Source organism: Conger conger, chromosome 3, assembly GCF_963514075.1.
Source record: "Conger conger chromosome 3, fConCon1.1, whole genome shotgun sequence".
NCBI classification, from domain to species: Eukaryota; Metazoa; Chordata; class Actinopteri; order Anguilliformes; family Congridae; genus Conger; species Conger conger.
The window spans coordinates 8765340-8778135 of NC_083762.1; the positions used below are offsets into that span (position 1 = coordinate 8765340).

The window sequence follows — 12796 nt, forward strand, 5'->3', positions numbered from 1 at the left end:
AGTGCAGAAAGTGACGTCGTTGGGAATTTATCCCCTCTCTGTATTGGGATTGCTGTATTGGGGTTGAAAGCTGGCTGTGCCACATATTACGTGCCAATTATTATTATTATTTTTTTAATAACCTTCAAAGCATTACAATCATAACATTACAATTACATTACTGTATTTTGGCAAGTGGTCTTATCCAGAGCGACTTCCAATGAGAAGACCTGAGCGTAGCAGTGTGTAGGTGATGTCTCTTCAGAAATAGCTTCCAAATTACTTTTTTTTTTTTTTTAACAGTTTCTACAGTTATATGAATTCAGAGCATCGCTGCTGCAGGTACGATACTGTCTAGGAAACAGCTCTGATATCTCAGCGTTTGGTGGAAATACTCACTGGCGCACGTTGGGGGTGCCCCAGACCAGCTGTGGTCAAACTGGCACTCGGTGGAGGGGTTGCCCCTTCGCTCGAATCCCCTGTTGCAGTGGTATTCACACTGAGACCCGTAGATGTAACCCTCCGGGGAGCAGGTGAGGTGGCCGTGGAGTGGCTCTTTTAGCTCAGGGCACCTCCTCACTGGAGACAAAGAGCACACCTTTCACATCATATTACATTAACGGCATTTCACAGACGCTCTTATCCAGAGCGACGTACAGTTAGACTAAGCAGGAGACAGTCCTCCCCTGGAGCAATGCAGGGTTAAGGGCCTTGCTCAAGGGCCCAACGGCTGTGCGGATCTCATTGTGGCTACACCGGGGATCGAACCGCCCACCTTGTGGGTCCCAGTCACGTACCTTAACCACTATGCTACAAGCCGGCCAATAACAATGTTTCAGCTCACAGCAGCACAGAGGGGTTAGTCTCTCCCCCCCCAAAAAAAACAAAAACTTTTCCCCTGTTCCAAGTCCCCCTCCACCCATATCAGAGCAACCAATGTCTGGATTCTGGAGGATGCCAACTAGGTCCCACCGGAGGTCCAATGACCCCTGGAGGTCCTTGAAGGTACTGCAGGGGTTTCCTGGCTAGACTTCAAATGTAATACTATACATTTATTTGGGGAAATAATCACTTTTTTAATAAATGCAGCCTTTTTTAAATGTATGATGGTGGACCCCTGGATGCCTTTGGGTCTGGGTGGGGGGTCCCCGGATCAGAAAAGGTTAAAAATCCCTGGACTAGCATGCGTGGCACACATGGCAGCCAGCTGCAGCCTGTTTTCACTCTGCTGTTCACCAGGCCCCAGACACCTCATCGACTACAAGGAGTCATTCTCTGTAACTAAGCAGGGTGTAACCTACTGAATGAAGCTATCTGTCACCAGGCAATGTTTTATAACCAGGCCGATTATAACCAATGTAACCCAATGGGACTGGCATAGTGAGGATTCAGTGTCAGCCAATCAGGTACCTGAAAGCTCATATATGGTGGTTTCTTCATGGTCATTGGTAGTGGCCTGCCATGGTATTAAGGGTTAAGGGCCTTGCTCAGGGACCCAACAGCTGTGAATTTTATTGTGGCTACACAGGGACTTGAACCATCAAGCTTCCAGGTCCCAGTCATGTACCTCAGCCACTTGGCTACAGACGGTCTGCAGGCAGTTTTCACCATCTCAGGACAAGATGTAGTAGTGATCCCATGACATTCTATGGTAAAATCTTACGACAGAATTCAGCATCAATGATTCTCCTGTTAATATGAGATGCAGCCAATGTTGTGCAGGCAAAACTTACTGTAGCTCTGTGGCTAGTGTTTTCACACTGGTGAAGTCACCTCATTCCAACTTTCAGCACCCGCCCTAACACCTTACCCTCGACGCGGACGATGAACTTGCACAGTGCCTTGTTCCTGGCCTGGTCATATGCTTTGTATTGGATGACGTGTATTCCCTCTTCAAATTCTGACCCCGGCGGTTCACCAGTAAGCATTATACTGTACATAAAGAAAAAATAATTAATTTAGACAAAAAAAAAGAGAATGGATAGGCCTGAAAAAAATAATAAAAGTTTATATACTCTGTGACTTTTGCGTCAGCAGTATCCTTGACAACTGGACCATCCCAGGACACCCTGACGGTCAGTTTTCCTGGCTCCGCAAATCTCACTCGAGACAGAGGGCACTTTATTTTAGGTGGATCACGATCTGTAACAAGATGAGATTGCACAGAAATTACCAGCTGTGCTCAATTAAAAAAGCAAAGAATAAACAAACAAAAAGAGAAGGAAAACCAAAAAACATAAACATTTTTTGTTCTGCGAAATATAAACTTCCTTTCTGCTCCAAAGACTATTGCTTCATCTGATTTCTGAATCTGATCTGAAGTTCACTGGAGGAGGAAAACTTTGAAGTTTACAAAATAATCCTCTGAGGGACTGGAAGAAATCCAGTAACACAAAGGGAAATGTGGGGGGGGACAGGCTGGGTAACATTTAAACAAGGGGCCAGCTTTAGGGACGGGCTTCAGAAGTACTGCACAAAGCTAGCGTGGGAATAAACACAATTTGGGCTTTCCTTTCTTCATTTAAATGCCACAACACGACTGCATCAATGTACGAATCCGTTCGTATTCAATTCAAATTGAATCTGCGATTAATCATTAATTCACATGGAACACTTTTATTTAGGCAGATTGAGGCACTGCAGTTAAACACACTTGTTAACTAAGGTCTGATCTCTTGAGTGTCCTTGGGGTGGGGTGGTGGGAATCTGTCAAATCTAACGGTCACACTCACATCACAGCTAATTGCATTGCATTGCATCCTGATTAATCGTTATTAATCATAACATTTTGTTATAAATTACAAGAAAATTTACTAATTTGCATCATCGTTGTTCATTGTTTAGAGTATCCCTATCTTCTGGTAGCGTGATCAAGTTGTATTGTTACACGGCTATTTATCTCCACAACCATCTGTTAAAAAATAAGCATTTTAGTTTTGTAAGGCTTAGTCATTTTAGTAGAAAATATTAGCTCGTTTTAAGTTAATGTTTGCTTGAGAAATTTACATTTTCTTATTCCACTGATAAATCAAACATTCAGCAAAAAAGTACAAATTTTAAGTCTCACTAAAAACTAAAACACTTGGGTCTTTGCAGTGCCCAGCCAGTATGACAGTTGCATCAGTAGCATCAAGCTTGATGGGGATCTACCCCTCACAGTCAACCACTGCTGCCTTGCTCCTGGCTGCACTGGGCCGCAGGAGTGTGGATTCTGGAGTTGGTGGTTGGGAGTTTTGAACCCAGACACTTGATGGGGATCTACCCCTCACAGTCAACCACTGCTGCCTTGCTCCTGGCTGCACTGGGCCGCAGGAGTGTGGATTCTGGAGGTGGCGGCTGGGAGTTTTGGACCCAGGCGAGCTTACCCACGCAGACGGGCTCGGCGCCGCTCCACCTCCCCCCCGGCATGCAGGTGCGGACGTGGACCCCCTCCAGCCGGTACCCGCGGTTGCAGGTGTACTCGCACCGGGAGTCTGAAAGCACCCCTCTGGTGCAGGTGTGCGTGCCGTGGAACACCAGGGGCAGGACGTGGCAGCGCACCTCTGGGGGAGCAAATGCGTCACGAGAGGGAGACACAGAGAGGGGTGAGAGGGGCTTACTCTACCCAGGGATGAGCACTATTCTAGAAACATATCATTGAAATATGTATTTTAATCTGTCGTGTGGGATGCTCATTCTGTTTTCGGATGGTTTGTATATGTCCACCATTGTAGTTTATGGATGCATTTATATAGGAGTTATTTTATTTATTAAATATATATTAAAATATATGCTAAAATATATTTTATATATTGGGGTGGGGGAAAGAGGTGGATTCTTAATGCTGATTCAAACAGGCGTTCACAATGACATGGTAGCGCGCACAGACGCAGGACCTTTTCCAGGTCGGTGTTATCATTAAGCTCGTCAATGTCCTTGTCCGTCTTTTCCTCGAAAACGAACATCAGAACTGCTCGGTTATCATTCGACATCTTAAATAGATAGATAGATTGTCTATTTACATATTTTGTATATACTGCAATGTTCACTTTTTAAGAACAGTAGTATGAACAGTCCCGGAGAAACACGATTTAGCTCCCCCCGGGATGTCCCACATATTGTGGAATGACAATCAAGTTAACTTGACCTGACTTGACAAAGGGAGCCAGCGGGCCTTCCTAAGCCACTCACGTCGACAGTACGCGGTCCCTGACCACCTGCGGCTCGGTAGGCAGGTCAGCGAGGACCGGCCCAGCAGCCGGTAGCCGCGGTCGCACGACATCTCGCAGCGCGTCCCCAGGGTGTTGTGGTAGTTCCCGCCGCGCGGGGAGGAGCAGCTGACCTCGCCGTTGGGCATCTTCAGCGAGTTGCACCACCGCGGGACTGCGAACCCAAAAAGCAGAGCAGAACCGGCCTCGTCAGCACTGCCGCGGGCAACACGGGCGACGCCAGCACGCCGCTCACACGGGCACAGCCGGGGCCTCCGGGACCAATGAGAAACATCCAACACACCACGGCACCAGCAAATTACGAGTGTTGTGCGTGACAGACAAATTGTAGGTAAGGGGCAATTTGCAAACCTCCCTGCCGAGGGACAATGACATCACCGTTTGTGAGTTCTTAAGTGGGCCATAAAAAGTGAATGAGGGAGCACTTTTTCGCCTCGCCTACCTCTGTAATCCAGTTGGGGTGTATAGGGAGCCTCCTCTGCTGCAACCTCATTGTAGCCGGTCAGCAGCGTGCTCCCCGAATCTGAAACCGGCAGCAAGGCAACAACAGTTAGAGCCAAACCAAAGCTCCAATGCTCTAGACCAGGGCTACCCAAACCGGTTCCTGGAGATCTACCGCATCCTGTAGGTTTTCATTTCAACCATATTTTGGACGACACCTGATACTGCTAATAGGCAGCTCGTTGATGGCTAGGTAATGAGTGAGGTGTGCCTTGTGGGTTAAAGTGAAAGCCTACAGGATAGTACTATAGATCTCCAGGAACAGGGTTTACCTTTAAGTTAAGTTAGCACCAGGATACTGTCAATACTGCAACAAATGAATTTGGCATTATTGGAGTCACATTAATGGTGTTGTATGTAGTATTGTAGTAGGATCTGACTTTCTGAAAATTCTCCATTCACAGTAGACTAAGGCAGAATTTTGCTTCGTGTGCAATAACAAGCTGAACACCCAGTTGAATATCATTGTACTTTTATTTAATGTACTTTACAATGGCATCCTAAGTATAATGTATTCTAGTAGGCCAAAAGGGTGTACCATTTGCCAGATTCAAATGACAGTACACAAGCGCTTGAACTGCTTGGAAATGGAGGGAAGGTTAGAAATAAAAAGTTTAATGAAATTTTCAGACTAATGGAAAATATGTGAGTTGAGATACATTTGGCTCTAAAATCTTTTTTCCAAAGATTCTTTTATGAAAATTTTTTTTTAAAAACACACAAGCGCACATATAGATACTCACACATATGCCTGCCGTAACTATTAGCAAAGCCTTGGAGACCAGCACAATTCTATTACCATCCATTCTCTAGGAGATGGTGGAAAAAGTGAGTCTGAACTCAAAGTTATGAAAAATGTAGTAAGATTGTACCACAAGTCATACCACACTGTGCCATTGCATTTCCAATGGGGCAATAATTGTGTTAATTTTCCAGGAGCCGTCACAGTTTTTGAAATATTAGTCTCCTCATGGGAGCCTTGTCTTCCATTCCAAGTATCACATGAACTTTTTAAGTCCAGCCTCTGAAAGGGATTTGTCAGGGCCAGGGAGAAAAAACAGATGACATTTTTCTATTTTCCGGCTCCATCAGTGTGCTTCTTACCCCAGGGAACTGAAATTTCTTCTGCCCTCCAATCCTCCATCCCAGAAGGCAGGAGGAACTTCCACCCAATCACTTCCCCTGATAGCAGGTCAACGCTGTCAAAGTGCTCAGCTACCAGCAGGGCTCTTAAGGTTCCATCCTTACACATTTATTTAAAGTGGATCCAGACCCATTCCACCTCTTTAAAATAAGTAGGACTTTTTTTTATTCTCTCCAGATGCAGATCCGTTCCACGTGCATGGACAGCCTAGTACGTAGCATCTGATCAGTCTTTAGGGCAAGGAACTTGGAGCTTTTCCCAAGGAACGCTAAACTTCATTATTGAAATGTGTTACAACAACATTGAGAAAGCATGTTTCAGTCCCTGTTTAATGTTTTGTTTAAACATCTAGAGATATTACAGAAACTAGGGGAAAAAACTACAGAACTCCCTTTTTGGCATTTTAAATTTACTCTCTAGATGGAAACATCCATCACTGTTCCATACAGCCTGAGCTCTAAATCCAAACAGAGGTGACCTACAAGCAGTATATCACCCAGCTGGAAACACACAGTACACAGTCTGATTCTACAAAATGGAAGTAAGTCAGCGCAACAGACAGCTCAGAAAATCACAGCTGGATATGGGGAGTCCAGTATATCCAATGAACCAGGCTTTTACATAATCTTCTGTGTGAAAACCTGGTATCATTCTGAACAGAGAGACTGGCTGACTGTACCAAGTTAGGTATCACATCACAGATTCCATACAGTATGCAGGGTTTCCCAGTGGGTAACTTTTCTGTAGTGGCCATTGGACAGAGCAGTTATAAAATACTAAAGCTGTGTCATAATGGGTAGCCATGGGGCCTGTGCCTTAGGCCCTGCTTTCTGTCTGTTCTTAGCTGGCTACTGTGCCATGATCGCCCTGATTCTCCATCTTGCTAGAGGAACCTTTCCTCGTGAGAGCTCTGTGATTGTGTGCCATCTTAATAAAGAGTGGTTTTACTGAGCTGTCTTTTCAAGCCCCCACTAAAATAGCTACATATGCAGTGCTCTGAAATTATGCTGATTCATTTTAATATTTCAACATGAATGTGAACACAACCTTTGATCAGAAGACAGGCCTGCTCAGAGGATGTAATGACTACTGCTATTTGCATTACAAGCAATGTAATTTCAGGACATGAATGCCAAAACATGATTTATCATGTTTGTTTTGTTCTTTCTTGTTTGATTAATCATTGCCTGGTGGTTATGATTCAAAGCCTCAGCAGACCCTGCATGAGGTGTTAATTGTATGCTCCTGCCCATGTCTATTTAGTTCATTAAATTGGCTGAGTCGTCATGTCGAAACGGTGAAATGAATCCTTGCCCCAGCCGGTTTGCACGGTCCCAGTAATTTACTTGTAACTTGAGTAACTGCAGATCTATAATTACACAATTTTTGAGAGGGTACAACAAAGTGACAAAGAGAGGGTCTCCAGAATAACAACACAGGTGCATAAGTAAAAAGCTGCTTGTTACTGTCCTGCTCATAGTGACCAGCTCATACCAGGTTCCATGGAGGCCATAAAACAGTCACTAACTGTGTTACATAGAGAGAAAGAAACCCTTCCCACTTGGAACACTTTTTTGAGCCGCGTTTTTGAAAGTGAAGGCACAAACAGTAACAGGGAAAACATGGTTTCTGCAGGGGCTTTGCAGTCTAACCGCCATGTTTTCACAACATTAAATGAGATGGAAAATCTTCACACTGAGATCTGTCACCATGATTTTCCATTTACAGCAGGGTGAAGTGGAAACGGCAAGAAGCTCAGAGCAAGTATCCTGCATTGACAAGTTAGCACGACATTACAATTCCCCATCATATTACAACATACATATTTCATTGTCCATATTTGGCTTGTACAAAAGATTTTGTGTGTGAATGAAAAGATATTCGGACATAAATCTAAAAGACAAAAGACAATCTAAGAAGAAAGCACGTATTAAGCCTAGCTCAGTTATAACTATAAGGTATTTCAGTTAGATAATCTACTTATTAAGACATTATACATTACCTATAGCATTACTTGTGTAACAGAGCTTTTCATAAAGGAAACAACAGTAATTCCATTCACCAAATAAAATTGTGGTTCTGAACAGTCTGAATGTCTCCCAGGTTGAGAAAGTTATGCCATGTAATTTTTGAAATGGAAAGCCAAACAATTCATGCTTCTTCTCCCTGAAGTATTCTGCCAGTAGCCTAAGGGCAGACAGACTCCCCAACAGCTGCTTCTAATACAGGGCATTAAACTGTGGTGATAGTGGTATTTCCCTGTGTGAAGGGCTGCACACAAAAAGGAACGTTATGCGAACGTGATGCGTAGGCTACGTACAGAAATGTAGAATTATACAATATTTCACGTATAGTTCAAAAAATGCTCAATTGTCTACTGGCAGCATGCAGCTGCTGTCTACTGCGGAAATGTGTCATGTTTGTGTTTAAGTCCTACCTTCATTGGTCAATCCAAAGACGTGAGTCAAAGCTTCAAATAGTAAAAGAAAATAAAACTTTGACATTTCACTCCCTCGAAGTTCAGAGAGCTATGTGTGAAAAGAGAGAAAGAGAGGGAGAGTGAGTGCCATGAACGCAAAGATAAAATAGCGGAAAAGTTCAATAACAAGACATCGTACTGTACCACTGGGCTCTATTAGCTTGTAGCTCTTTGAAGTACATTCCACTATTTTGCAGTTCTGTTTAAGACTTGTTTCCAATAGGCGACATTAAAACACAAACCTTTTTCGCGCAGTACAGAAAAAAACTCCATTAATAAGTAAAAAATGTACCTTTTCGTTTTCGCTGAGTATGGAAGATGTTACAGTGTCGACTCCTCTCTGCACAATGCGTGAGTAGGCTAGCTCACCGCCAGCAGGCACGATTATTGCGGTCTTGCATTCACTGCTAATATTTTGGCACACACAAGCGCTTTGCCTTTAAAGACACACTGTTGTTGTAGGAAAAGTAGACAATGGAATCTAGTGACAGTGGAATCTAGCGTTTGTACAATGACAAGTTGTATATTGAATGTGGGGGATACCAATTAATTTGCTATAATAACCCCAATAACAAGGCATAATATGTTTTAATGTTGCAGAGTGCTTAAATACAACAGTGCTTAAGTAAACATCGGGAACTTGATAGAACATTATACTTGATTTAACGTTGTTGTTTTTTAAATGGGAAAGAGCAATCAATCATGACATTGAAAACCACTTTTAAAAGTAATATTTCATTAAGCCACGGACTCATCTTTAATGACAGCAAACCATTTTGCCAGGCATTAGTCTATAGATATTAACTGTAGTAAACTGAAGAGCACATATTATTTAGTCAATTTTTTAATGTGTCAGTTCAACCAAATACAGTAAATACAAATTAAATATTTCAACATCTGTTGAGTTGCTATCAGCAGTTAATTACTTTGGGCCATGTGCCGCTATAACATCTAAAAATCATATTCGCATAACTTATTAACAATCATTCTACTTTAAAAAGTCATTTTAATGAGTCAAATTAATTTTCAACCTGTCTCCGTTCCAGTTCGTCTCCTCACTGCTTTGAGTCTCCAATGCCCTCTCAAGCTCCAGTTTATTCTCAGGCTCACATTCCTCCTTGGGCTCCTGTCCCTTTCCGAGCCCTACACCAGTCCCACGTGCCGGTCCAGACTCTCACCCTTGTCCATCCTGAGCTTTCAACAGTGGCTTTCAAGATGAAATGTATGCTGAGTATGCTGACCTGAGTGTGGTTTTCAGAACGAGACGAGCCACCACTCTTCCTCCTCATCAGCCATACAACTGCGCCGCTGACCACCTGCCCCGGAACCTCCTCTCCCTCTCAGCCCCTGAGACCACAGCCATGGAGGAATATATTTTGAGTTGTGCTGGCTCTGAGTTTCATCCGCCCATCCACCTCTCCAGCAGGCACAGGCTTCTTCGTTGTGGACAAGAAAGATGGCAGTCTACAGCCCTGCATCGACTAACTTGGCCTTAACAAGATCGGCATAAAAACTACCCTAAAAACTACGCTACCCTCTCCCGCTCATGTCCACAGCTTTCGAGCCACTCCAAGGGGCCACCATCTTCACGAACCATGACCTGTGCAATGCACAGATCTCATCCAGATGTGCTAGGGGGATGAGAGGAAACCTTCAACATGCCCACAGGCCACTAAGAATACATGATGATGCCCTTTTGGATTAGTTAATGCCCCCACCATCTTCCAAGCCCTCGTGAATGACATCCAACGTGATCCTCTCAACCACTCTGTGCTGGATTACCTTGATGACATCCTCCTTCTCCAGGACTCTCTCCAAACATATCCAACATGTGAGACAGGTTCTTCACCGTCTACTCGCCACCGTGGGTCCAAGAACAGCAAGCCTGATGCTCTCTCCAGATAGTTTGTCCCTCCTTAGCTGAGACAGGGCAAAGCAGGGCAAGACAACCAGGACCAGGGCGAGTCGACCAGGACCAGGAGACAACATTGAGGTGCCTTGTGTCCTCCAACCCTGCCTCCTGGAGTAACCATGTTGTATGCCCACAACACTTTGCACTGCTTCTCCGCTGACATGTCCCCATTCCAGTACCAGTTTGGGTATGTGCCCCCACTGTTCCCTGAGCAGGAGCTGGGAGTGCTATCAGGTGAACGGTTCGTGTCGCGGTGCCGACGGACCTGGCAGAGGACTCACCAGGCACTACTCAGGGTGTCCAAGCAGCAGAAAACCCAGGCCAACCATCTACACCCTGGGTCCAGCTCTCCACAAAGGACCTTTCACTGGAGTCTCACAAGCTGCCGCTATGGTTTGTGGGGCAGTTTACGGTTGTGCGGTGAGTCAATCCCGTCGCTTATCCTCCGTTACTCCTTCCGTTCGTGAAGACCACCGGCTCTTGACTCTGCAGTACAGTGGACTGGGAGGAGAGTTACAGCCACTTTTGGGTTCCAGCCCAAGACATTCTGGGCCCCTCTCTGGTACGGGACTTCCAGCGTCACCACCCATTGCATCCTGGGGGAACATTAGGGTTCACTCAGGCCCTTCCAGCTGCTAATCAACAAAGGTCATTAGCACTTCTCCCTTCTGTTCCCCTGTCTCATTAGAGTTTATTGTTTGCCATTATTAGATTATTGCTTCTTGTTAGTCTGCACATGTTTATTCAATTTAGGTGATTGTCTGCATGTGTGTCTCTGTGTATATATGTTCCACACTCCCCTTGTTTTGTGCAGTCTTTGTCTTGCCTTTCCTGTTTGACATTCAGCTCCTTGTGTTCTCTGTACATTCATCATTTTCCCCAGCTTCCTTTGTTTGTTATCGCCCGTTTACTTTTGTCATCTTGGATTTTTTTGTACCTTGTTGCCACTTTGTGTTTTGAGTAAAGATTCTTATCACTCCTGCTTCCTCTTGTTTCTTCATTTGGATCCACATTCCTGAGTCCCCCTCGTTACAAAATATGAATGGCTTTATTTTATTTCATTCCATTGGGTAATTCTTAAGGACATCACATATTACTATGCAGGGGGTTATTGTTTAGGCTGCATAGCTCTATTGACAACAATAATAAATAAATAAATAAATAATATTAGAGTTGCACACCCTATATTACTACATGCAGACAGCTCCAGAATTATTGGCACCCTTGATAAGAATTAAGAAAGGCTTCATATAATAAACAACACAGACGCGGCAGCCTGTAGTCTAGTGGATAAGGTACATGACTGGGACCTGGACAGTTGGTGGTTCAAGCCCTGGTGCAGCCAAAAAAATATCCACATAGCTGGAGCAAGGCCCTTAACCATGCATTGCTACCAGGGGGATCTATAGTCACTTTGGTTAAAAGCGTCAGCTAAATAACACAGTATTATTATATAAACGTACTATAAATACATTATTGGCACCCCTAACAATTATTGTCAATAAAATCAAACTAAGTTAATTTGGCAGAAGATTTTACCTAATTTAGTTAGCATAGTGGTTAAGGTACATGACTGGGACCCACAAGGTCGGTGGTTCGATCCCTGGTGTAGCCACAATAAGATCCGTCCGCCCTTGAGCAAGGCCCATAACCCTGCATTGCTCCAGCGGAGGATTGTCTCCTGCTTAGTCTAATCAACTGTAAGTCGCTCTGGATAAAAGCATAAGCCAAAGTACATGTAATGTAAAGTAATGTTGTGTCATTCCATCACTTCCTGTTTCACTAGAGTATAAAATTGAGGTAACAAGCATGCAAAATCCCTTGGTCAACTGTCACACTCCGTGCTCCCGTATCCTAGCGTTTTCTGTTTCCTGCCTTTGTTTTTGCGTTTCTTGTCCTTGTTCGCCTTCCGTAGTCTTTCACTCACTTGTGTCTCATTACCCGTTTCCCTGCACTCATACATGTTCGTCATCTCAGTTACTATGTCAGTGTATTTATACCCGCCTAGTTTCCCAGTTTCTTTACCAGCTTGTTATGTGTCCCGACCATACTCTCCAGCGGTTTTCTGCCTGCCTGTTCCGTGTTTTGACTTCCTTTGTGTACCCTGACTTCTGCCTTTTGGGCGGCCTGTAGCATAGTGGTTAAGGTATATAACTGGGACACGCAAGGTCGGGGGTTAGATGTTTAAGTCCTAAACTATCTGTTAACCTATATTTGTGGAAATATGTGTAGCCTACGAACATGCAAGCTACATTGTTAGCCTAGTGGTCTTTGTAGGCCACACATCATTTGGTAGGCTACATCCCAATCTGATCAGTCATATTGTTAATTGGCAACTAAGCCGTCTGTGAACCCACTCAACAACCTCATCGTGAAAGACTGTCAAAGCACAAAAGCGCGTCTTGGTACAACAGAGGCAAGACTGCTACCTGGGGCACTGTTTCTATAGTAACAGCTTCGCTCAGGGAACACAGGGGACTCTGATCCAATAGTCGACGCTCTAATCAAACTACAGCCCCCCGAACTCTTTTTCCATACCGGAAAGCGAGAGCCAATCAGTGACGACATTTCCC

At 44.3% G+C, this 12796-nt stretch overlaps 1 protein-coding gene across 2 annotated transcripts in view; it reads right to left on the reverse strand.

The window, feature by feature from the left end:
* Positions 1–10345, reverse strand: part of LOC133124056 (sushi repeat-containing protein SRPX2-like) — a 12885-nt gene extending 2540 nt beyond the window's left edge. Inside the window, exons 1-9 of one of the 2 annotated variants that reach the window (XM_061234910.1) lie at positions 9343–10345; positions 8604–8718; positions 8270–8360; positions 4630–4710; positions 4150–4341; positions 3345–3521; positions 1995–2121; positions 1790–1911; positions 379–558 (exon numbers count right to left, since the gene is read on the reverse strand). In XM_061234910.1, the coding sequence (XP_061090894.1) occupies positions 379–558; positions 1790–1911; positions 1995–2121; positions 3345–3521; positions 4150–4341; positions 4630–4710; positions 8270–8336 (946 nt within the window). In that variant the 5' untranslated portion in view covers positions 8337–8360; positions 8604–8718; positions 9343–10345. Of the gene's footprint in view, positions 1–378; positions 559–1789; positions 1912–1994; positions 2122–3344; positions 3522–4149; positions 4342–4629; positions 4711–8269; positions 8361–8603; positions 8749–9342 lie in introns of both variants that reach the window. The other variant, XM_061234911.1, reaches the window with a different exon arrangement.
* Positions 10346–12796: the final 2451 nt, after the last annotated feature.